Genomic DNA, 25,631 nt, shown 5'->3' on the forward strand with positions numbered 1-25,631 from the left:
GCTTACGGGCGCAGGTCCGGGGCTCGCCAGCTGACGGGCACAGGAGGTAGGCGCCGCCGCGGCCTCCCAACCACTCCGCCGCGGCCTCCCAGCCGTTTGCTTCTTCGGCTGGAGCGACTGCAAGGGCTTGCATGGTCCCCAAGGGCCGCTGACACGCTCCCCGCCGCTGGCGACCATGCAAGCCCTTGCATGGTCGGGTGGGCCTGACATTCGCGTGCAGGATTCGCGCGCGCCTACCTCTTGCGCCCGCCGAGTCATCGCTTCCCCATCGCCCTGCATGCCAGCCGTCTCCATCTCCAGACCTCCCAGCTGACGGGCGCAGGTCCGGGGCTTGCCAGCTGACAGGCGCAGGAGGTAGGCGCCGCCGCGGCCTCCCAGCCGCTTGCTTCTTTGGCTGCCTCCTGTCCTGCTCCCCCTCCCCATCGGCTGAGGAGGCGATGAGGACGGCGGGCGGGAGGTGCTGCCTCGCGTCCTGCTCCCCCTTCCCTGCCCGTTCGGCCGAGGAGGCGATGGGGATGGCGGGCAGGAGGCGCTGCCTTGCGTCCTGCTCCCCCTTCCCTGCCCGTTCGGCCGAGGAGGCGATGGGGACGGCAGGCGGGAGGCGCTGCCTCGCGTCCTGCTCCCCCTTCCCTGCCCGTTTGGCTGAGGAGGCGATGGGGACGGCGGGCGGGAGGCGCTGCCTCGCGTCCTGCTCCCCCTTCCCTGCCCGATCGGCGCCGTCTGCCTTTCATTCTCTCTCTCTCCTAACCTGGAGGGAGAGGGAGGGAGAGAAAGAGAGAAAGAGGAAAGGAAGAGAAAGAGAGGAAAGAGAGGAAGAGGAAAGAGAAAGAGAGAGGAAAGAGGGAAAGAGAAAGAGACAGAGAAAGAGAGAAAAAGAGAGGAAAGAGGGAAAGAGAGAGGAAAGAAAGAGAAAGAAAGAGAAAGAAAGAAAGGGAAGAGGAAAGAGAGAAAAAGAGGAAAGGAGAGAGGAAAGAGAAAGAGAGAAAGGGAAAAGAAAGGGGGGAGAGGAAAGAGAGAAAGAAAGAGGGGGAGAGGAAAGAGAAAAAAGATTGAGAAAAGAGAGAGAGGAAAGAGAAGAGAAAGAGAGAGGAAAGAGAAAGGAAAGAGGAAAGAGAAAGAGAGAGGAAAGAGGGAAAGAGAAAGAGACAGAGAAAGAGAGAAAAAGAGAGGAAAGAGGGAAAGAGAGAGGAAAGAAAGAGAAAGAAAGGGGAGAGGAAAGAGAAAAAGAGGAAAGAAAAGGAAAGAGAAAGAGAAGAGAAAGAGAGAGGAAAGAAAGGGAAAGAGAAAGAGTGGAAAGAGGAAAGAGGAAAGAGAAAGAGAGAAAGAGCGAGGAGAGAGAAAGAGGAAAGAGAAAGAGGAAAGAGAGAGAAAGAGAGGAAAGAGAGAGAAAGTTAGAGGAAAGAGGAAGAGAAAGAGAGAAAGAGAGAGGAAAGAGAGACAGGGACAGACAGAGACAGAAAGAAAGAGAGAGGAAAGAGAGAGAGAAAGTTAAAGGAAAGAGGAAGAAAGAGGAAAGAGAGAGGAAAGAGAGAAAGTTAAAGGAAAGAGGAAGAAAGAGGAAAGAGAGAAAGAAACAGANGAAAGAAAGGGGGAGAGGAAAGAGAAAAAGAGGAAAGAGAAAAAAGATTGAGAAAAGAGAGGAAAGAGAAGAGAAAGAGAGAGGAAAGAAAAGGAAAGAGGAAAGAGGGAAAGAGAAAGAGAGACAGAGAAAGAGAAAAAGAGGAAAGAGGGAAAGAGAGGAAAGAGAGAGAAAGATAAAGGGGGAGAGGAAAGAGAGAAAAAGAAGAACGAAAAAAGGAAAGAGAAAGAGAAGAGAAAGAGAGAGACAGAGAGACCCTTTTGACATCTAAATTGAAGAGAACACTGCATACGGTATATCTTTTTACCTTTATTTTATATATACACACACAGACACAGACACAGACACACACACACACACACACACACACATATATTAAAGGTAAAAAAGGATATATGCAGTGTTATCTTCATTTTAGATAGAATATTTTTTTTCTTGTTTTCCTCGTCTAAAAACTATGTGCGTCTTATGGTCAGGTGCGTCTTATGGTGCAAAAAATACGGTAGTTCATATCTGAGTGGCCTAGTATTTTTCCCTACTTTTTTCAATTTAAGCCTAACTTTTGCAACAAGAAGCTCATGATCTGAGCCACAGTCAGCTCCTGGTCTTGTTTTTACTGATTATATAGAGCTTTTCCATCTTTGGCTGCAGAGCACATGTTCAATCTGATTTCTGTGTTGATCGTCTGGTGATGTCCATGTGTAGAGCCGTTTCTTAAGTTGTTGGAAAAGAGTGTTTGCTATGACCATCGTATTCTCCTGACAACATTTTATCAGCCTGTGCCCTGCTTCATTTTGTACTCCAAGGCCAAACTTGCCAGTTATTTCAGTTTTCTTTTGGCTTCCAATCCCCCATGATGATAAGGACATCATTTTTTGATGTTGATTCTATAAGGTGCTGTAAGGGTTCATAGAACCGGTCAATTTCATCCTCTTCAGCACCAGTGGTTGGGGCATAGACTTGGACTACTGTGATATTGAATGGTTTGCCTTGGAATCGAACTGAGATCATTCTGTCATTTTGGGGATTGAATCCCAGTATTGCTTTTCCTACTCATGACTATGAAGGCTACTCCATTTCTTCTGAGGTATTCTTCCCTGCAGTAGTATACCTGATGGTCCTCTGAATTAAATTCACCCATTCCTATCCATTTTAGTTCGCTGATTCCTAAGATGTCAATGTTCAGTCTTGTCATCTCTTGTATGACCACGTCCAGTTTGCTTTGATTCATGGATCTTACATTCCAGGTTCCTATGGAGAAAAGATCTTTACAGCATCGGACTTTCTTTTCACCACCAGATGCATCCACAGCTGAGCGTCCTTTCAGCTTTGGTCCAGTCACTTCACTCTTTCTGGCACTACTAGTACTAGCCCTCTGCTCTTCCCCAGTAGCATATTGGACACCTTCCAACCTGAGGGGCTCATCTTCCAGCATTATATATTTTTGCCTTTTGGCACTGTCCATGGGGTTTTCATGGCAAAGATATTGGAGTGGGTTGCTATTTCCTTCTTCTAAGGTAGAAAGCTTCCAAGAACTTTGTATTCAATAAATACATGACAAAAGATTCCAAAATATACAAATATAAATGATTAAAAATGGAAATTTAAAAGAAAAGATATTGAAAATGAGAAATAATAGAAATAAATATTTTTATTTACATTATTAATATTGTCTTTTAATTAGTTGCTTCTGGTTGTTTAGTTCTGGCCTAAAAATTATTACATAACATTTGGGGAAATATATGCAAACCAACAACCCAGCACTAGAGGCCAAAATGGAGAAAACCTCCACAGCCACCACATATTTGCCTTTTGTGCTCAGGTAGGATGGAACAAAGGAGAGCCACACACTGCAGAAAATTAGCATGCTAAATGTGAGACATTTGGCTTCATTGAAACTACTAGGAAGATTCCTGGAGAAAAAAGCTACTATGAAACTGGCAGCTGCCAGAAAGCCCATGTAGCCCAAGACACAGTAGAACATGGTAGCTGAACCTTCATTGCACTGCAGTATCATTTCCTTAATTTCTGAATGGGTGTCAACATCTGGAAAAGGAGGAAATGTGAACAGCCACACAATGCATATGCCTGCTTGAATCAGGGAACAAGACAGAACAATGGAGGTGGCTAACCGTTTTCCCACCCATTTCCTCATTCTGGATCCTGGCTTGGTGGCCATGAAAGCCAAAACCACGGTGATGGTTTTAGCCAGCACAGAAGACACAGCCATTGAGAAGATGATGCCAAAACTAATTTGTCGGAGGAGACATATTATATCATTTGGTGCAATGAGGAACTGCAGTGAGCAAAGGAAGCCGAAGAGGAGGGAGATGAGTAGAACATAGGTGAGATTTCGATTATTAGCTTTGACAATGGGAGTATGGTGATATTTCAAAAATGTTGACAGCATCAAAATTGTACAAAAGGAAAAAAAGAGTGCCAAAATAACTAGACTTATTCCCATTGGTTCTTCATAGGATAAGAAAGATATTCTCTTTGGAATACATGAATCTTGGTCCATGCTTGTATATTGGTCTTCTGGGCATCCAGAACAATCATCCATGTCTGTAAGATATTTTTTAAAAGAAAAATAATCTGTTATTCCTCTATTATAATTCCATTACTCTTCTTATCACATATGATTTTTCAGTGTCTTTCCTTCATCTATAGCTGGCACCAATATTTTCAGTTTGTCTTTGTCCATTACTATTACTGTCTTCCAACTTTTGGGATACTGGTCAATTAATGAAAATTAGGAGGCTAATAATGGGGGGAGATCAGATAAATTCCATTTTAATTATTTGGAATAAAATATAATTAATAGCATATTTTTTAATTCCAAAGACTCTATTAATATGACTTTCTGATAAGATGACCAAAATAAGTATCCACTTTATCTCTATCTATACTGTTTCTATTCAAATTCTTATTAGAGTCTACATGCAAAACTTTAAACGGTGTCTTCCATGCATGAAGAAGAAGTTGATTGGACAGATCGAGCAAACATTTAAAATGTAAACCTATAGGAATATGAAAATATTGTGTTGGGGAGACAGAATTCAGAGATGATTGATCAATTGTAGATAATATTCTTATATTACACCATCTCAGGCAGATATGTGTAAAAAAATAAAATCTTGACTTTCCTAGATTTTGTTTTTGCTTTTGATTCATAATTTAGAACTTTTTGGAGGAGAAAAACTCTCAGATGCATCTATTGAGAGGCACAAGTGCATCTTGTCATTGGTACTTCTACATGGAGCAACCCATGAAAAATGTCTGGAAACTCCAATTGGTTCAAAATGTAGCAGCCTGTGTGGTTTTGTGCAGGCCAGATGTCTATATATGTCACCTATCCTGCAGGAGCTGCATTGGCTGCCAATTTGCTTCTGGGTACAATTTAAGGTACTTATTGTCACTTTTAAAACCTTTTGAAGCTTGGGATCAGGTTATCTGAAGGACTGTTTCTCTACATCCACCCAACCCACCAGAGCAGGGAGACAAGGAATATTGATCTCCCCTTTCCTAAGGAGGTACGTCTGGTGGGACCCAGAAGAAGGCCCTTCTCCATGATGGCTCCCTCACTTTGGAACACCATCCCCTAGCCCCACTTTGACACTTTCACAAGGTCCTGAAGACCTGGTTTTGCCAATAGGCCTGAAGAACCCAGAGTGGGATGGAGTCCATCAAGTGGGTTGTTTGACTGATTGTTTTTTTTTAAGTTTTATTAATTTTATGGGGTTAAGGGTAAGATGGGGTCAGGGTTGGGATTGGGATCTGTATTAGGGTTGTGATCAGGGTTGGCGATAGGGCTGGGGTTTCCCCAGGTAACATTTTCAATATTTAGCAAACAGCATATTGTCTGGGTACATACATTTAAATAGCAATAATAGATATAATACTGTGATAACAATAAATATGGTTAATTATTTTAGACAATATTAGTTAATCACTCCATGTCATCCTTCTTACTAGTATGTATTCAAAGTTACTTATCACATTCCTTTCTCTCTAAATCGTTTTTCTAGCCATTGATAAAAATTATCCCATGTTCTAAAGTAAACTGAATTTTCTTTCTCTTTAATCTCTAAAGTCAATTTATCCATTTCTGGACACTCTAAAAATTTTTAATTAATATTTCTTCAGTTGGTAAGTTTTCATTTTTCCAATATTGGGGAAACACAATTCTTGCTGCTGTTAATACATGTAATATTAGATATCCGCTCTCCTTCTCGTAATTAGCTCCTATTATTTCTAACCGAAACAATTCTGGTTTAAAGTTTATTTGTTTTTTAGTCATCTTCTCCAACCATGAATGTATTTTGACCCAAACCCTTTTTGCTTTAGGGCATGTCCACCAGATATGGTAATAAATACCTGGCCTTTGTTTACATTTCCAACAATTATTTGGGGTATTTTTAAACATTTTCGCTAATCTCACTGGTATCATATGCCATCTGTAGAACATTTTATACAAGTTTTCTTTATATGGCACAGCTTTAATTAGTTTGATACTTCTATTCCATAGTTTTTGCCATGCTACTAACTCTATAGTATACCCAAAGTTCTTTGCCCATATTATCATTGTTTCTTTTACTTGTTCTTCTTCCATCTTTAGATTTAGCAGAAACCTATAAAGTTTCTTAATCAACTTATCATCTGTCTTTAACAATACTTGATCAAATTCTGTCAGTTCTTTATAAAATCCCATTGTTTTCACGTCTTTTTCATATCTCGTTTGGACTTGTAAGTATGGCCACCATGCTAAATCAATACCTTGTTGTTGTAGATCTTGTCTATGTTTCAGTTTCCCTTCATTATCAGAAATATATTTATAAGTTACAACTTTATCATAATTAATTAAGTTAAGTTTGGGTAGGCAAAAGCTTCCATTGTTGAAAGCCATTCAGGTATCTTAATGTAATTTTTTTCTTTTATTTTTCCCATTCTAAAAGAAGTACATTCCTTATAAAATGGTTTTTAAAGTATCTATGTATTTTATTCTTTCCGTACCACAGAAAGGCATGCCAACTAATCTGCAGGTCATACCCCTCCAGGTACAGTAGTCTTTTGTTTCTAAGCAATATCCATTCTTTGAGCCATGTTAAGATAGTTGCTTGGTAGTACAACCTCCAGTCTGGGAGTCCAAATCCTCCACTATTTTTAGCTTCTTGTAACATTTTCAGTTTAATTTGCGCTTTTTTTCCTTGCCAGATAAATTTCAATATTATTGCATTCAGTTCGTCAAAAAGAGCTTTTCCCAGTCTTACAGGAATCATTTGAAATAGGAAGAGTATTTTCGGTAAAATATTCATTTTCACTGTAGCTATTCTCCCCAACATTGACAATTGAAAATTTTTCCACTTTTCCAAATCCAGTTTTATTTGTTTTAACAATCGTGTATATATATCTTCTTTTACTGTTTCACATCTTGCTGTTAAGTAGATTTTAACTATTTGAAGATTTGTTTTTTTGAAAGTTGTTTTTTCTGTTTTTCTGTTAAATTCTTTGTCAACGCTTTAGTCTTTTCTCTATTTATTCTCAGACCTGCCACTTCTCCATTTTTTCTATTTTTTTCCAGCAGTTTAGTGCTTGTTTCAAGTGGCTCTTCCAATATAAAAACCAGATTGTCTGCAAATGCTTGTAATTTATATTTTTCATCTTTTATCTCGAGTCCTTTAATTTCTACATCTTGTCTAATATTTCTATTCAATACTTCCAGTGTTAATATAAATAGCAGTGGGGATAATGGACATCCCTGTCTTGTACCCTTTTTAATTTTAAAGTTTTCTGTATAATCTCCATTTACAATTATTCTAGCGGTCTGTTTATCATAGATTGTTGGGATTGCATTTATATTTTTTTCCCCAAAATCCATTTCTACAAGCTGCTGAAACATAAATTGCCAGTTTACATTATCAAACACTTTTTGTGCATCAAGGAATATTAACGCCATCTGTTTACCTGGATGAGTTTCATAATACAAGAATTATTCTTTTTTTATTACAAGTTTTATTAATTTTCCAATTTTACAAAAGCTCCAAATGTTAAGGAAGAAACATGGTGATTGGGTAATCCATAATCAAATAACAAGCTCTTTCATGCATATGTCAGGTTACATCATCAAAAATTTCCTCTCTATTGGTATATCCTGCAGAGTCACAAGATCTTATTTCATAATGTTTCTTACCAATCAGGTTTGACATTTTCTCTTTAGGACATGGAAGACAATCATAGCAACAAAATTGTTTTTCCTCCTGCTTTCTCCTGAAATTACCAGGGAGGCAGCTCTTAGTACACAGAGAAATAGGTAGTGTCTGGCCCAGAAATAAGAAAAAAATAAAATATATTAGCATTCTTACAAGTTATTTACATATAGAGAACATGTACATATAAACAATCATATGGCTATTGATTCTACAATGAAGAAGTAGCCAATTTACCAAGCAACTGATATATCTAAAAACTCAGAAACAGTAGCAGTTCAACTCTCTCTTGCTGCCCTTGCAGCTTGGTTGTTTTCTTATAGATGTTTTCTTACTCAATTAGGTAATATCTCCAGGGCATACTGATGTTACATAGTTGGGTAATGAAACATCTACAGAAAAAACCAAGCTCAGAGAGCATCAAGGATTCCACAGTTCTGAACTACAAATATTGTTATTACTCTGTAAATCATGTAGATGCATTACTTAGTACATCATCTTCAATATTTTTCTGACAAACATCATACAAAGAAATACATACCTACACATGTACACACAGAAGAGATTTTAGAAGTAAAGGTCACAAGCAAAAAAAAAACTTTTTTGAGGGTAAAGGTTTGTTATTTGAGTTAGTGGGTTGGTTTCTGAATGTTTTGTTACAAAACATTCAGGAACCAACCCACAAGCTCAGAGAACAAACTTTCACCCTCATCCTACACCCAAGCTATAGATATTTGCCACTATTGCAAAATCCTTTTTTGCATCATAGTTCCCATATGAGGGGAAGGCTTCCATGTAGAAACTATACAATTTATTTTATTGATTTCTATATATGCCCATTTCAGCAAATGGCAGGGCAGCTCACAATTCAAAACATATATTACAATTAATTTTAAAAAAATACTTTAAAATAATAAAAGCAGTAAAAAGCATTAAAACCGCAAAAAAAAAAAAAAGGAAGTACATACAAAAGTAAGATATCTAGCCCATTAACCATCTAGCCAGGAGGCACAGTTCTTGGCACATGCAGCACCTCAGGCTCAAGAGCATAACCAGGTTTTAAGAACTTTATGAAAGGCTAAATTGTAATATTCGAAGGGAGGATGTTCCCCAGAGCAGGGGCCACTGCAGAAAAAGTTAACATTCTAGTCCCTGCCAACCAACATTCTTTGGCTGATGTGCAGCATGCCCATTCTATTTTACCTGGTTGGATAGGGAAAGACTATAGAAAAAAGGCAATCTTTCAGATACCTGGTCCAAAGCCATGTAGGGATTTATAAATAACCACCAGCTCCTTGAATTGCACCTGGGAACACACTGGCAACAAGTGCAGCTAACTCAGAAGTGGTGTTATGTGTGCCATATATCTGGCACCAATTATTATCCACACAGCTTTATTCTGCACCAGTTGGAGTTTCTAAATGGTCTTCAGGGCAGCCCCTTGTAAAGCGTGTTTCAGTAGTCTAATCTAGAGGTTACAAGGTATGAGGTAATGTGAGCAGGGCAATCCAATCCAGGTATGGATGCAACTGGTGCACCATTTGATGGTGTGCAAAGGACCTCCTGGCCACTTCTGTCACTGTTCCCTTGGTGCCGTTGCTTACATTTTTTTCAGCTTTATGCAACATAAAAAACATAGATGTAGTATGTTTATGTTTTATTTATACAGGTGGTCCTTGACTTATGACCCCAATTGGGACCAGAATTTCTCTTGCTAAGCAAGGTGATTGTTAAGTGCATCATGCCCAATTTTACAACCTTTTTTTAATCATAGTTTTTAAGCAAATCACTGAAGTTGTTAAGTGAATTATACAGTCATTAAGTGTATCCAGCTTTCTCCATTGAGTGCTTGTAAGAAGCTGTCTGGGAAGGTTGCAAATGATGTCCACATGATCCTGGGATGCTGCAACCATCATAATTACATCTCAGTTGCCTGGCACCCAATTTTTGATGACATGATTATGAGGAATGTTTCAATGGTTATAAGTCACATTTGTTTCAATGGTTATAAGTCACATTTTTCAGTGCCATTGTAACTTTGAATAGTCACTAAATGAATAGTTGTGAATTGAGGACCACCTGTATATTAAATAACATATAGATGTAATTACCTACATTCGAAACCTACTTGGTTGAAAGATTCATGCCAGGTGATGGCTTCATCATGAATGATGAGCTTTTTGCCCTCAGAAGTCAAGGGATTCAGTTTCCCAACTTTCACTCGACAGAAAGACTGGTTGGGGAAGGTGACCCAATTGATAACATCCAATCCAACTATCAGTTCCCTTTTCTGATCAAACAAAATCTCATCCCCAACACTGTTATTAAATGCAATGCTTTTTAGAAACTGGTGGAGCTGAAGATCAAATAATACACAAAAATTAGTCAGAATGTCATTAATGAATAAAATTTCCTGATATGTAAAAGCATCTCATTAAGAAACTTCCAATATTCTATAGGGTTATATTTTCCCCTGAACAACATTACAATTTTCTTAAAGATTCCATTTTCATAAAAAAAAAATGGTTCCAAGATAGTCTACAGTACCCTAACATTTTCTAATGCATATCAAATGAAACATTTCCTGTCTTCTAATTAAAACTGACAATATGGAATAATTTCTGAAAGCATAGATATCTTGGCTTGAAAGGACTGTCTGTCTTCTAAGAAGCCTCACAGAAGATTAGAGGATTAGAAGAAGATTAAAGAAACTCGGTGGGTATCAAGTATGCATTATTTTTTAATTTTCATGAGTGCAACTTCCTATTAGAAGATTTTAACCTTTCAGATTATGAAAGAGCTATCATCATGGAATATTGATATATAACTGATAGAGGAAATAGGTTAAGGTTTCAGCTTGGGTATTACTTTTTTTTGGCAGACTTTTAAATGAATCAAGTTTTAGAATGTGTTGGAGATCTTTTAAAAATCAAATGCAACATAACAGTCAATTGTTCAATTGAATTGATTTTCAATGTATTCTTTCTCTTAATGTGCATTATTTTTACCAATATTTTTGTCTTGATTTTATAATTGTACATATTCTGCTTTTTAATAGGTATTTTCACTGTATTTCATTAAACTACTAAAAACCATTTTGGAAATTGCTTGAGGTTCAAAAATAGGAAAAATGTCCATTTCTGGCTCCTGAAATGTGCAGAAATTTGTATGTATCTTAGTAAATTTGTATGTCTATGAAATTGTACTGGAAGTCAGAAGTATAATAAATCTAACACCAATTTATTGAGTAAATGAAGCGATCTATATACATCTATAAAGATACTGAATAGATTAAAGAATGACAGCTCAAGTCTATACCTGCCATGGATGCTGAGTCTGAAGATTTTGTTTTCCTCTGTACAGGTTTCTTTCTTGTTTTTGTTCAATCTGCAGGGCATGCAAAGCATGAGCTACAACATATACTGCATTATATATATTGTAACTATGGCCAGTCATGCTCATTTCAAAAAAAGTCCCAGGGAGGTCCTCTAGTTTCTCCTTCATAGTACAAATATCACTATCTTTATCATTCACCAAAGTACTGGGAAAGGAACAGTCAAATGCATGTACCCACACATCTTTGATAAAGCCATCTTCTTTTGATGAAAAATGGTGTCTTGCCTGGACAAAGTCCTGAAATCCTGGAATATCACTGGAGTGAACTGAAAAGGATAGGGAACCATGGATGTCTTGAATATCCCAGCTCTTTTGGTAAAACACTGATGCAAGATCCATCTGGGAGGTCATGATCCACACCTTACCTTTAGGCTCTAAGGACACTAGTTCCATTTTAGGAAGATGTAATAGTAACCTCAAATGCAGAAGTGTTCTTTCATAGACAATCACTGCTTTGGCTTTGTTGTTCATTGAAACATGATATATTTCTGCTAGCCATTCTAGATCCTCAGAAATATTACTGATATAAATTGGTCTTATTTTTTTAAGGAAGGCAATACAAATGCCATGAAGAAGAAACGTTGAAAATGTCATTCTCACAAATCTTCCATCGTCATCTTCTTTTACAAGAATCCCAACCCAGGTCCATCCAAAGTGCAAAAGCAGATGACGCAGACCTTTGTATTCATAACTTTCACCAGGGACCATTCGATAGAAGGAAAAAGATTCACTTTGATCTGGCATCTCTGGATGTGATCCATATATAATCTGCAGGAGTAAAAACAAAAAAAGAAGAAGTAGAAATTTAGAGAATGGAAGGAAATTAATATTTTCCCCCATGGAAATAACTGGTGGACTAAAATTTCCTAACATTTAAATTTAAATTAAAAATTAAAAATGTTGTCATTGTATACAACATTTAAAATTGCATTTTGTGGTTTTTTAAATTATCTATCTATCATCTATCAATCAATCAATCTGACTGTCTATCTATCTATCTATCTATCTATCTATCTATCTATCTATCTATCTATCTCTATTCTGTAATTAAAAAATTCTCAGGAAGCTTCCTTTTTAGGGTAAAATCCTATAACTTGAAGAAAATAATGTGACGAATATAATTAGGTGTTGCTGTTTAAGAATGCAGGTTTTGTTCTTAGCTTCTCTCTAAGAAAAAAAATATTTTACTATATCTATGACCAAGAAATATGATTTATGAACTTTTTAAATTAATCTTGCATATTGTGAATATTTCCATTTTTAAATAAATATTCTTAATTCACTGAATATTTTATGATTACACTACTGGCCTATTTTCTGCAATGATTTTTTTTTAAATTTTATCTTTTATTGACTTATATGCTTTATTCACTTTATTGAAGTATAAATATATAAGGTTTCCAAGTTACAGAAATGTAAAAAGATCAAAATGACATAATATGATATCGTGTCTCATCACACCTCTTACCTGCGGAACTTTATAGGTTTTCAAGATATCTCCCATGTAAATAGAAGTTTCAGAATAAAGAGCTCCAATGACTGCAATCATGTTGTTCTGAAAGCCACATTTATAATTTGGGATTATTCTCTTCAATGGTGAAAATAGTTTCATTGTGGTATGATAAGTCCATGTCTCATCGTAGCTGTCGAAAATATTGAAACCCAAGGTGATGTTGCACAAGATCTGAGGGTTTTCATTGATCTCCTTTACAGCAAATATTAAAGCTAAAATATGCTGATAAAATTTAGTCTGGACTCTGCAATAAAAAAGCATTATAAGATATATTCTATATCTAACAAAAAGTATTGCAGCAAATGTATGATTCATCAAACCATTCTATTCCTGAATGCAATGCTTTTATCTGTCATACCAATGGAATACACTTTATCACAAAATCAGAATGTCACTCAACTTGTGACATTGTGGACTGACAAGGATTAGTTCACATTTCTCATAATATTGCCTTGTTTCTAAGTCTAAATCACATTTTCTGGCTGTTGCCATTTTGGGGTTCTACACTGTTTGTTTGTTTGTTTGCTTTGCTTTGTTTTTGTAATTCTAGTAGATGAAGAGAAAGATATGCATTTTGAAGTCAGTCTTTCTTAAGAAAGACAACTCAATGACTAATTATATTTTCTGCCTATTGCTGGCATTTTGAGTTCAGCACAGTGAAATTGTTAAATAGCTGCAGTCTCATTGATAAGGTCTTGAAACATGGAGGCATAATTAAAATATTTGCCATGTGAAGGTATCAAATAATGTCATTAATCTACGTTTTTATATAGAGAGAGGTGTGCCATTTTATTGTTATTGAACTATAAATGTTTTTAAGAACCTATATTAATCTAACAGTCCTTATATTAATCTGAATATGTATTAAAATACACTTTAATTTTTAACAAAAATATAAATATTTTACTGTCTAAGATGCTTTTCAATATCACTTTTTATCATTATAGATAATAGTAAGTGTACATGCACTAAGGGGATGGTATATAATATAAATAAAAAACAGGGTTTTAATATAAAAACCATTTTTAGAACTAAATTTTTTTTTCAAGTTTCAGTACATCTTTGTTTTGAATTCTTTTTTCATGATAAAAATTGCTGGCCTTTTCCTTAAACATTGCTATTCCTGTACCAAACCCATAATTAGTTAAGTGAGAAAGACTTCAATTAGCAAACTCATTGTTTAATCTATTTCTGTGTTAGGAATAATAAATCAGCTAATATAATTCTTTTCAGAGGTCCAGTGAAAATGAAGAATAAAAAAAAAAAATCACCTCATTAATGGCTCACCTGGAAAATTTACGTATTTCACCCCATAACTAATTCTATTGCTTTGGGGATTGTTATTCTAGAGTACAATCTGGAATACTAAACATTATTATATAAAAATCTTACATGGGTTCTCTTATAAATGAATGATGGGGATCTTCAGAAAAGGTAGTTGGATCTGGAGGCATGAAGACAAGAGAAGTAATAGCACCCATGATGAAATCACCGGACTGGAAATAAGTGTGAAGAATAGGGAGGGGATCATTAACCTTGCAACTTTTCATGTCATACTTGTAAACCATATCAAATAAGAATATAAGCAAAACTATCAACACAATTATGCCAAACATATGTCCCTAATAGAATTTGTTGGATAAAGCTTTAGAATGTTCAAGGTTACACAAGAAGGAACTATGCAGTCACCCATTCCTCACAATACTTAATTTATTCTGAAACTCTGAAAAACAAGTCCTAATTACCAGGAATTATTCTCATAGCATTTAGCTATAACTAGAGTCTAGCTCTGAATGGGAACAGCCAGAGATTGTTCATAAATACTAAATTTTATTCTTGCTATTGCATAAACATTCCATATCAGGGCTTTAAGTGCAACCAGAATTCAGAATTAATAATATTACTGCTAATTATATATATAAAGAAAATTGCAATAATTACAGTTTCATTTCTCTATAGTATTGTGAAAAAATGTTTTCTCATGTATAAATGCTTATTATTCCAATCTGGCTAATAAATGCCATTTTTAAATGAACCAACCTCAAAGAAATCAATTTATGAATGAAAGAATATTTTTAAGGGAAAGAGAGATCTGGGAAATGTTTCTTTATTATACTGAATATTAAGTCAGAATGTCCAAAGATGGCTTTTTCTCAAAATTGGGTGCAATTTCAAAACAAAGTTAATGCATGTGGAGGTTCAGGACCCTTCAATATGTGCTTAAAACCAATTATATTTTTTTTAAGGTGCTTGACAGGTAGTCTTTATAAAACACTCATGATTTCTACATTAGATGAAAAGTTATCATGTTTAATTGCCTCTCTACTAAACTGATGCTGTTTTCAGAAAGCCACTGTTCTAAAATAATTGACAACCAGTAGTAAAACATACAAATTAGCAAAAAAAAAAAAAAAAAAAAGGATCATGTTACTGATAGGACTCATGGATCCATTTTTTTAAAAGCAAATCTGTTTACACCCAAGCTACCATACCTTTTCCAGCTACACTATGACTAGGCCAAATAACATTGTCAGACTCCATGGATGAAACCGAGCAGAAACTTGGCCACTCAACAAATTGTGGCAAGTTCTTAAAGAGATGGAAGTACCAGACCATCCTATTTGTCTCTTGAGAAACCTATATGCGGTCAAGAAGCAACAGTGAGAACTGGACATGGAACCACTGATTGGTTCAAAATTGGGAAAGGAGTCCAGCAAGGCTGTATACTGTCGCCCTGCCTATTTAACTTATATGCAGAACACATCATGAGAAAGGCAAGGCTAGATGAATCAAAAGTTGGAATTAAGATTGCTGGGAGAAATACCAACAATCTAAGATATGCAGATGATACCACTCTAATTGCAGAAAGTAAAAAGGAACTAAAGAGCCTCTTGATGTGGGTGAAGAAGGAGAATGCAAAAGTTGGCTTAAAACTCAACATTAAGAAAACCAAAATCATGGCATCTGGCCCTCTCAATTCCTGGCAAATAGATAGGGAGGAAATGGAGGTAGTGACAGATTTTATTTTCCTGGGCTCCAAGATCACTGCAGATGGGGACTGCAGCCAAGAAATTAAAAGATACTTGCTCCTGGGGAGGAAAGCTATGTGCAAATCTAGATAGCATACTAAAAAGCAGAGACATCACTCTGCCAACAAAAGTGCGTATAGTCAAGGCCATGGTTTTTCTAGTTGCAATGTATGGATGTGAAAGTTGGACCATAAGAAAGGCTGAGTGACAAAGAATTGAGGCCTTTGAACTAAGGTGCTGGAGAAGAGTCCTGTGAGTCTTTTGGACTGCAAGGCATTCAAACTGGTCAGTCCTAGAAGACATCAACCCCAACTGTTCTTTAGAAGGCCAGATCCTGAAGTTGAAACTCAAATACTTTGGCCCAGGGCTTTTTTTCTCAGCGAAAAGGTGGCGGAACTCAAACCTGGCCACGCCCCCATCAAACCCTAGGCCTGCCCCTTTAGAAAAAATATGCAAGTAAAATTTGGGAGGGGCTATTTCCGGTTTGGGAGGGGCTATTTCCGGTGCGGCCGGCCCGGAAAAAGGTGCCGGAACGCCGTTCCGCCGCGTTCCGGCAGAAAAAAAGCCCTGCTTTGGCCACCTAATGAGAAGGAAGGACTCACTGGAGAAGGGCCTAATGCTGGGAAAGATTGAGGGCAACCGAAGAAGGGGATGACAGAGAATAAGGTAGCTGGATGGAGTCACTGAAGCAGTAGGCGTGAGCTTAAATGGACTCCAAAAGATGGTAGAGGACAGGAAGGCCTGGAGGAACATTGTCCATGGGGTCGTGATGGGTCAGACATGACTTTGCAATTAACAACAACAATCTCAATATGCCCTTCTTATTTTCTTATTTTCTATCAGCCATAGCAGGTAGACCACCACACAAATCCAGTAATTACTGTAAAGCTACATTAGCAGAATCTTGGAAGTCTGAAAGTAAAATTCTCTTGCTGACACTTTTACAACCCAATAACTTAGGGACAGTCCCTTATGAACCTCTTACTCCACCCTCTATGCAGATGTGGTCTATGTTAGCTCTTATCTGACCATTTCCTAGGCAGCAACTCTTTGCCTGGTCTCCCAATGTCTTACCCACAAACCCTCCCTTTCAGACTCATCTGCCTCTCTCAAGTTCTCAGAGAAAACTGGTTGTGGGCTGTGAGATTGAAGTGTAACTGAGTCATTCCTATCTTCTATCAGTAACTCCCAAAATGGCAGAAGGTATCCAGTAATTGTGCCTATAGAGGTCATCACCACCCTTCATTGTAAATCTGATTGTTTTTCCCCTCCCCCATAACCCATATGCCTGATGTGGAAGTATCTCAGTTATTTCTCATGCCCACTATTTGGTCTCTTCCATGTCCCCCAACTTGATATCCCTGAGGTGTTCTCTAGTCTACTCCATAGAAGAAATTGTCCTGCTCATATTGGCCAATGCCTAATCCTGGAAGCTAGTAGTTACCAAGAATGGGGTTTGTTTGGGTATTGGTTATGAAAGCAGTGCACCAATTGCAGTACAAGTACATCCACTGCAGTGGGCAAAGAAAACAGAGAAGGAGGGAGATGAGTAGAATGTAGGTGAGGTTTTAGTTATTGGCCTTGACAATGGGAGTATGATGATACTTCAAAAATGTTTCCAGTACCACAATTGTGCAGAGAACAAAGACAAGTGACAGAATGACTAGACCTATTCCCATTGATTCTTCATAAGACAGAAAAGATGTTTTCTTGAGAAGACATGAATCTTAGTCCTTACTTGGATATTTATCTTCTGGGCATGTGGAGCAACCATCCATTCTGCAAGCTTTATGAAATTGACCATTTATTCTGTGATTTCAGACCATTAGTACAACTTTCCTGTGATGACACTTGGGTGATTGAAAGTGCTTGTTTGATAACATCATCTATAGCAATTTTACCTACATTTTTCATAATTGTATCATCTTACACTTTTATCATCAGTGTAATTCTGAATATTCCATGTGTGGATGGGAGACAAAAGGCATTTTCCACCTGTTCTTCCCATCTGATGGTGGTTTCCATTTACTATGGATCCTTAATATTTGTATATATTTTACCAGCCACTGGAAAATTCAAAGATATGAAAAAGGGCTTCTTTTTCTTTTATTCCGCTCTTATCCCCATGGTCAATCCCTTCATTTATTGTCTGAGAAACAAAGACATAAAAGAAATCCTCAAAAAACTATTCCTCAAGTGTGGGAAATTTTCTGAGTCTCTTTAATATTATTACATGCAATATAAATATGTTCTTCCATTGGACATGTTAAATGATATTTACTTTGTGTTATGCAATTTTTCCTGGCTATTTGATGACTGCCTCTTTGTGACCACATCAAATCCTGGAGGAGGATTATATTGCAGGTCTTGTATACGAAAACAGTTTCATCTGCTAGGACATAGATATGTCTTTTCTGCTGTAGGTTCTGTCTTCTGGAACATCATCAGCTCCTCACACAAGCATCCCACCTCTAAAGTGAGATAAGTCCCATCACTCTTAATCTTTCAGAATGGCTTGAAATTGTAACTTTTCTGGAAGCTTAGGGATCCTTAGAGATCTGTAGGGAGCCTGCACAAAAGACATAATATATTTTGATTGATGCTCTTTTCCTACAAACTCGCTTTTATTTATATTTTTATTTTTTTAACAGCTCCAACATTATTTTAACTCTGCTACTCAGAGTTATGTTCAATGAAATGGGAAGCCATATACAATAAATAAATAAACCTCTCCTATGGATATTGTTCTGTTTCAAGCAAGGGGGCTGCTGTTGCTTGATACAGGCAGATAAACTCCAATGAAAGGGTTTCATGCAGATTACTTTAATTCATCAGGCATTCTCTAAACATTAATTCACAGTTACTGGAGAGATTCTTCTGAAGCACATTGCATAATCTAGAGCCAACACATAGGTGAAAAGAGGTAGTTTTTTCCCATGTTAAAGGAGCAAACAGTTCTCGTGGCTGGAATTCACAAAGACCCCGCTGGCCTTCACGTAGCCAGAAATCTTGGTAGCCAATCAGAAGTCCCTCCCAGTGGCTAATCTGAAACACAAATATGACCAGGTAACTTAAAACTACATTACCCAAAAGGCTATCCCTTAAGGGGACAATTCTTAATTCCTAAAATAGCTATTTACTCTGACCAGCACAGATATCACATCTATTCTGCTATTTTGAAATAATATTTTAAAGTTTTTTTAATCCAGCATTACAGGATGTCATTCTTTAATAATGAAGTTTTATAAATTGATATCCCGAGTTTGTAAATCATAGCATTATAAAGAATTAACAAATAGCATGTTCTAGCTTCTCAGTTATGCTGCGAGTTCTGTTTTGAGGATCTATGTTTTAGGGTATCATAAAAACATCACTGGCTTAAAAAGCAAAAATGTTTGTTTAAAAGCAATGCCTTTATTTATTTCAGCTACAAATTTTGCTTTCTAAAAAAAACATTAATATAATAATTTATCACTTTGTTTTTTGAAATTGATGGATATCACCCAAGTTCCCCAATAAAACAAATGAATACTTTGAAGCTGGATTAAAAAGAAAAAGTCTAATATTTCAATGCTGAATTGGTAGACTTAAGTAGAAAGATCCCCTCTCTTAGTTTTCCAGATACAACAATCCTTCCCCTATGCTTATAGCAATAGCAATAGACATATATATTGCTCCATAGTGCTTTACAGTACTCTCTGAGTGGTTTGCAATATCAGCATATTGCTCTCAACAATCTGTGTCCTCATTTTATCAACCTCGGAAGGATAGAAGGCTGCGTCAATCTTGAGCTCTGTCAGGATTGAACTCCAGACTGTAGACATATTTAGTTTGCAATACTGCATTCTACCAGGGCTCTTCAATGATTTCAACAGGGGACAGAATATACTCATTAACCCCTCCAACTGTTACTCCCTCTCAATTGCATGCAACCATTCACCTCCAAATGTACAGATTCACCCAGGCTTCCATCCTAGAAGCAGACTTTCCATTCATCTTGGGGCATTGTCTTCCTCCAGCACTGATGCTCACTACCCAGTTCTCCACTGGATTTCCAGAATCACCTCCTTGGGATTGTTCCCAGGCCTCTCCCAAGGGCTACTGGGCTCCAGGTGTAGCCTTGAGTTCCTGCAGTTGCCACCCCATTTAGCCTCCAGGTCTGGTGTCCAACCATCAGTTCTGACTCTCCTCTGTCCACCAGCCCTGCAGCTGCACCTTTGCTATTGCTGATGTTATGGACCAGCTTTGGATTTTTCCATCTCTGCCCTAGTTTCCACTGTTGGCTCTCTGCCACAACCACTGCCATTACCACCCTTGTTCTCAACGTGGAATCCATGAGGCTCTGCACAATAGCAGCCAGTTCCATCTCTAGCTCTGGCTCTATGTCCACTAGCTTCAGCTCTGGTTATGATCAAACTCTTGGACACTGTTGATATTCTATGTATGTCAGGCAGGGACATATGGTAAGGCATTTGACAAGTGCTCTACAGGGAGAAAGACCCACATATTATTTTTCAATATTGAGGGAACGTTATTAGGAGCCTTACATCAGGCATCCACTCCCATCCAGCATCTTGGTTTTGGATCTCCAAAAGTACCTGTTAAAGCCTTGAAGAAGCCTGTGAAGTGGAATAAAAAAGAACTGAAGAGAAATAAAATCCTACAATATTTGAATGAGCTAACTATTAAAACTGTTAAAATTAAAAGGGAGGAATATACAATTGGTTTATTTGATCAACATTGCAGACATTTACCTGCAAAGTTCTGACAACATTTTACAGACTTTCCTCTGATGCCAGGTTGAAAAAATATATATATTTTATGGTTTTTCATATTACACTTTCGTTTATTGTAAATATTTCCTTCAAATATAATTAATGGACTAGATTAGTTATAAATTGCACATGGTTCGTGCAATTAAAAAACATAATTGAAAATTACATGTTTCGTTGAAAATATTACTTTTTTAAAAAAACTTTCTTAACATTTCCAGGTTTTGCTAGAAATATTAAGACAAAAAGTAGATAGAGATGAGTGAGAAGGGGGAAAAAAAGGCCACTTTATTCCCTTCTTGCTCCTCTAAATTTTCATTTCCACTAGGCAAATTATCTTCTGGAAACATTTTTTTTCCTCTTGGGGCTATTCTGATTATTTTATCTTTAGTGTAGGTTCACACCACTGAGAACAAAAGAAGGCTACAACTGAGTTGAATGATGATATTTACTACCAATAGCCAATAAAACAATGCCTGTTTCTTTTAAATGCCACATTCTTGGGAGAATTATTTCTTATGCTAACTGGAACACTAGAACTTTACCTTTTAAATCAAGAATCATAGGTATTTTCCTTATATATCTTTTTTATTTCACTATTATTATATTTTTACCTTTTCAATCAACAGAAATAACCTAGAAAGATATTTTTTTATTTCAAGATTTAAGCTCAGAAAGTTTTAAAATGTAATATTTTCAATGAAATGCATAATTTTCAATTATGTTTTTTAACTGCATGACACATGTGCAATTTGTAAATAATTGAGTATATTAATTCTATTTGCAGGAAATAGTTACAATAAAAAAATCAACATAGTCCTAGCTATCAGTTCTTCATAATTTCTGTGGGCGTCAAGTGAATGTGACTTAATGTGGAGGAAGCTCTATGTTTTTCTGGAATTAATGCAAATTTTGCTGCATCTCATGGAAAATGAATATATCTGTAAATATATGTTTCTTTTCATGCATTACAGTAGGTTATATAGGAATTACAAAATCTGCAACATTTGACATTTTACTAATAGATGACATTTGAAAAGCATTCAGAATGGCAAAACACAACAAGGATAAAAGAGTTCATCCTTCTTGGATTTGGGAATACTGAGAACCTGGACACTATTTTCTTCTTCTTATTTTTAATCTTTTATACTGTAACACTGTCTGGAAACCTTCTCATAATTATATTGGTTATGATGGAGAAGCATCTTCATACTCCTATGTACTTCTTCCTTTCTAATCTAGCCTGTTTGGAAATTTGCTACACCTCAACAACAATACCTAAAATGCTGGCCATTTTTCTCTCTGGAAAGAAAACAATTTCTCTTTGGGGCTGTATTTTACAGATGCATTTCTTTTCTACTTTGGGAGCTACTGAATGTTACCTTTTGGCAGCAATGTCTTATGATCGTTATCTAGCCATATGTAGACCCTTGCATTATGTCACACTTATGAATGGCAAAACATGTATTTTGCTGGTTTTTACATCAGGGATAATAGGATTTCTGCTTATCAGTGTTTTGACATCCTTGTTGACACAACTCACATTCTGTAATCAATACGAAATTGACCATTTCTTTTGTGATTTCACACCCTTAATACGTCTTTCTTGCAGTGACACTTGGGTGATTGAAAGAGTTGCTTTGATAACATCATTTTTAGGAATTATACCTACATTTTTCATAACTGTCTCATCTTACGCTTTTATCATCCAGGCAATTATAAAAATCCAATCTGTGAATGGGAGAGAAAAGGCATTTTCCACCTGTTCTTCCCATCTCACTGTAGTTTCCATTTTCTATGGCTCCTTAATGCTTGTCTACATTATGCCAACAACTGGCAAATTCAGAGATATGAATAAGAGCTTCTCTTTTCTATATTCCATTCTAACCCCCATGGTCAATCCCTTTATTTACAGTTTGAGAAACAGAGAGATAAAGATAATCATTAGAAACATTCTGTGCTAAGAAGGGGTTTTTTTTTGGAATAATTAATTATGTGTGTGTGTTTGTGTACCCAAGAATTTGTGTGTGTGTCTGTGTTTATTTGTCTTTGAGTCACTCTTAACTCCTGGTAACTATAGGACTAGAAATAATTGTTTCCCAATTTCCATCACACTATTTTTAACCCTATCACCAAAATACATTTCAATAAATATTGATATATAACATAAAGTAAATATCCTTTCAATTATAGTTAGATTCAGTTGTATGGATAAATGGTTTTTATTTACAATGAATTGGATTGCTATATCTTCTTGCCTTTAGCAATTTAAATTACTAGAATGGGCTTCATCTTATTTTCATGATGATTCTGAGTTAAGATTCTTTCCTATTCATATCTGTTTCAAAATTAGTATAACATTCTTCACTATCAAATAGGTACAGAAATACAGGTAATAAAAATGTAATTTCTCCTTTCACTGGAGAGACAGAAATATAGGAAACTATTTGCCTGCCCTGTTGACATTGAAATTGGAGCTCTTCACACACTAATACAATCCTAAACAGGCACTTAATCTACATTTCTATAGAGTTTTTTGGCTGTCACTTTTATAGATAACTTTTACAGAAAGGAAATAAAGATCAAAAATGTTTCTTTATTTTTTGGATTCTTAAAGTTTGTAAAATATCTTTTTTAAAAAAAACCAAGTCAAATACAATATAAAATAAACATAATGTAATTATTTTATTTTTGTTGGTGATTTTTCATTTGAATATTAAAGCATCTGAGAATTCCACATGAAATTGAACAGTCACATAGTGTCACATACCATTACACATATGGTAAATGGGTTTCTTAGAAGTCTCTTTCATTGATGTTGTAAAATTGAATACTGAGTAATTCTTGCATTAGCTGGAAAAGATTCAGTATTCATAACTTTAATGTCAGTAAGTTCAGTAAGATTTTTTTTCTTAATGAACCTTCAAGCAGATATCAAGTGAGGCATTATGTACAATACAAAAAAGTTACAGAAACAGAATGGATTATCATATTATGTACAAACTTTGCAAATATTAAGAAATGTGTATGAATTTGAAAATTCTATTTTTTTTAAAAAAAATACAACTTCTCATGTTCAGTTTGAAAAGTTCATGAGGTACAGAAATGACTTTGTCTACTGATTTAAACTATATAAACTATTATCTTTTAGGAAACTGATTGTGAGAGTCTCAGCTAACCAATTAACCAAGAACAATGACTGAGAACAGGAAAAAGATACAGACAGAAACAAGATTGAATAAGATTTCATTATAATTATAGATAGTTAAGATATATTAATAAAAATAGGGTACATACATAACAACTACCATTTCAGTATGGGTTCTTAATAATATTTTATTATTATCTTATGTCTTTAGTAAACAGAACAGTACATACAGAAATGCATGGTTTTTGCTAGCAAATACAGACTCTTTATCTTCAATATAAATAGAGGAACTATTTATTTTCAGACAGGCATTTAGTGTCTTTTGACTTAATGAAACCATTGGGAATTAACATTAGTAATATGGAAGTCATTATCTCCCAAGTTTAATATTTCAAACTGTAATAGTTATGTTTGTTTAACTAAAATGTAAACAAATGTTATTCAATTTATTGAAAAGATATATCCATGTGCCATATTGGAATTTAGTGTAATAAATACATAATCAATAGTATAAAATCAAACTAGTGTCTTAGATTTTAATAGAAAGTGATTTGAATACACTTAGAGCTTGGAAAGGATTCCATAGCTGAAATATTAAAGGGGGAAACAACTCAAAAAGCTTTGGAAACTGTGAAAAATGTAATTATAAAAATCCAATCCCCCACAATACTGCAATAAAAAAGAAAGAAAGAAAGAAAGAAGGAAGGAAGGAAGAAAGAAAGAAAGAAAGAAAGAAAGAAATTGAAGAATTGGTTTTATGGTTGCATAAAAAATTTGCTGATAAACTGAAAGACAAAAAGGACAAGTATAAAAAAATGGAAAGAAAGACACATAACTAAGGTAGAATACCAGAATACAGCCTGAATCTGCAAAAATGGGGTCAGGAAAGCTAGGCTCAGAATGATTTTCAACAAATGTCAAAATTAATAAAAAAGAGTTTATTTCAACATGTTAAAAACAAACAAAGCCAAGGAAACAGTTGGTCCACTAATGGGAGAAGATGACAAGGAAGCGATGGACATTAGGGAGAAAAAGGAACCTCATTCTTTGCAATGGTCTTTATGCAAAAGAAAAAAAAAGTAGCCCAACCTATCAAAAGTAGTACCGTAAAAGACAGATTAGGAATGCAAGTCAAAATAAGCAAGAAAATGGTAAGAGCACATCTAAACATTCTAGATGAGTTCGAATCACCAGGTACAGATGAATTACATACCAGGATTCTGAAAGAACTAGCAGATATGATCTTAGAACTACTGAACCATATCTTTTAAAGATCCTGGAGCACCAGGAAAATACCGGAGGACTGGAAAAGAGCTAATGTGGTTTCCATCTTCAAAAAAGGAGGGAAAAAATGGATCCACTACAGACCTATCAGCCTCATATAGTATCTGGGAAGATTCTGAAAAAGATAATTGAATATCTGTGAAAATCTAGAGGCAAACAAATTTTTAATCAGAAGTCTACATGACTTGTCAAAAACAGACCATTCTAGACAAATCTTAGTGTATTCTTTGACAGAGTGACTAAATTAGTGAACCAGAAAAATGCTATGGACCTAATTTACTTGGATTTCAGCAAGGTATTTGATAAAGTAGACTACAACCTACTATTGCCACAAAGAAGAGGGGGTCATGTTATTCACCAAACCACCAGAGGGCAGGACAAGAAACAATGGTTGGAAACTGATCAAAGAGAGAAACAATCTGGAATTAAGGAGAAACTTCCTGACAGTGAGGACAATTAACCAGTGGAATAGCTCAATAGTGGTAACTGTATTAATGATCATGGAGTCCTAGCCCACAATCACTTGAATATGAGCCAGCAATGTGCTGCAGCTGCCAAAAAGCAAAGGCTGCATTAACAGAGGAATAGAATCAAGTTCATGTGAAGTGTTGGGACACTTTATAATGTCTTGGTAAGACATATTCCAAATGTGATCTTGGTAAGACCATACTTGGAATATTGCATCCACAATATAAAAAGATGTT

The 25,631-nt window shown here is 36.1% G+C and overlaps 2 protein-coding genes across 2 annotated transcripts; one reads left to right on the forward strand and one right to left on the reverse strand.

The window, feature by feature from the left end:
- Nucleotides 1-3,242: 3,242 nt before the first annotated feature.
- On the reverse strand, nucleotides 3,243-20,089 carry LOC114922573 (vomeronasal type-2 receptor 26-like). Its single transcript, XM_029284170.1, has 8 exons — nucleotides 19,895-20,089; nucleotides 18,588-18,768; nucleotides 14,087-14,285; nucleotides 12,650-12,938; nucleotides 11,104-11,949; nucleotides 9,914-10,141; nucleotides 7,770-7,896; nucleotides 3,243-4,144 (listed from the first exon to the last, which is right to left on the reverse strand). Exons 1-8 carry the CDS (start codon nucleotides 20,087-20,089, stop codon nucleotides 3,243-3,245), a joined length of 2,967 nt encoding a protein of 988 aa, XP_029140003.1.
- A 1,431-nt stretch (nucleotides 20,090-21,520) lies between these two features.
- On the forward strand, nucleotides 21,521-22,459 carry LOC107287596 (olfactory receptor 2AP1-like). Its single transcript, XM_015816118.1, has one exon. It carries the CDS (start codon nucleotides 21,521-21,523, stop codon nucleotides 22,457-22,459), a length of 939 nt encoding a protein of 312 aa, XP_015671604.1.
- The last annotated feature ends 3,172 nt before the right edge of the window (nucleotides 22,460-25,631 follow it).

The sequence above is a fragment of the Protobothrops mucrosquamatus genome, unplaced genomic scaffold (genome assembly GCF_001527695.2).
Source record: "Protobothrops mucrosquamatus isolate PMUCROS unplaced genomic scaffold, P.Mucros_1.0 scaffold400, whole genome shotgun sequence".
Lineage (NCBI taxonomy): Eukaryota > Metazoa > Chordata > Lepidosauria > Squamata > Viperidae > Protobothrops > Protobothrops mucrosquamatus.

Excerpts from the sequence above, each read along its gene's own strand:
- LOC114922573 (XM_029284170.1), bottom strand. The coding sequence starts at position 20,089 with ATGGAACTGGCTGCTATTGTGCAGAGCCTCATGGATTCCACGTTGAGA. Across the intron at positions 12,939-14,086 it reads TCATTTATAAGAGAACCCAT|AGTCCAGACTAAATTTTATC; the intron begins GTAAGATTTTTA and ends TTTTTATTGCAG. Across the intron at positions 7,897-9,913 it reads GGCATGAATCTTTCAACCAA|ACACTACCTATTTCTCTGTG; the intron begins GTAGGTTTCGAA and ends TTTCTGGGCCAG.
- LOC107287596 (XM_015816118.1), top strand. The coding sequence starts at position 21,521 with ATGACATTTGAAAAGCATTCAGAATGGCAAAACACAACAAGGATAAAA.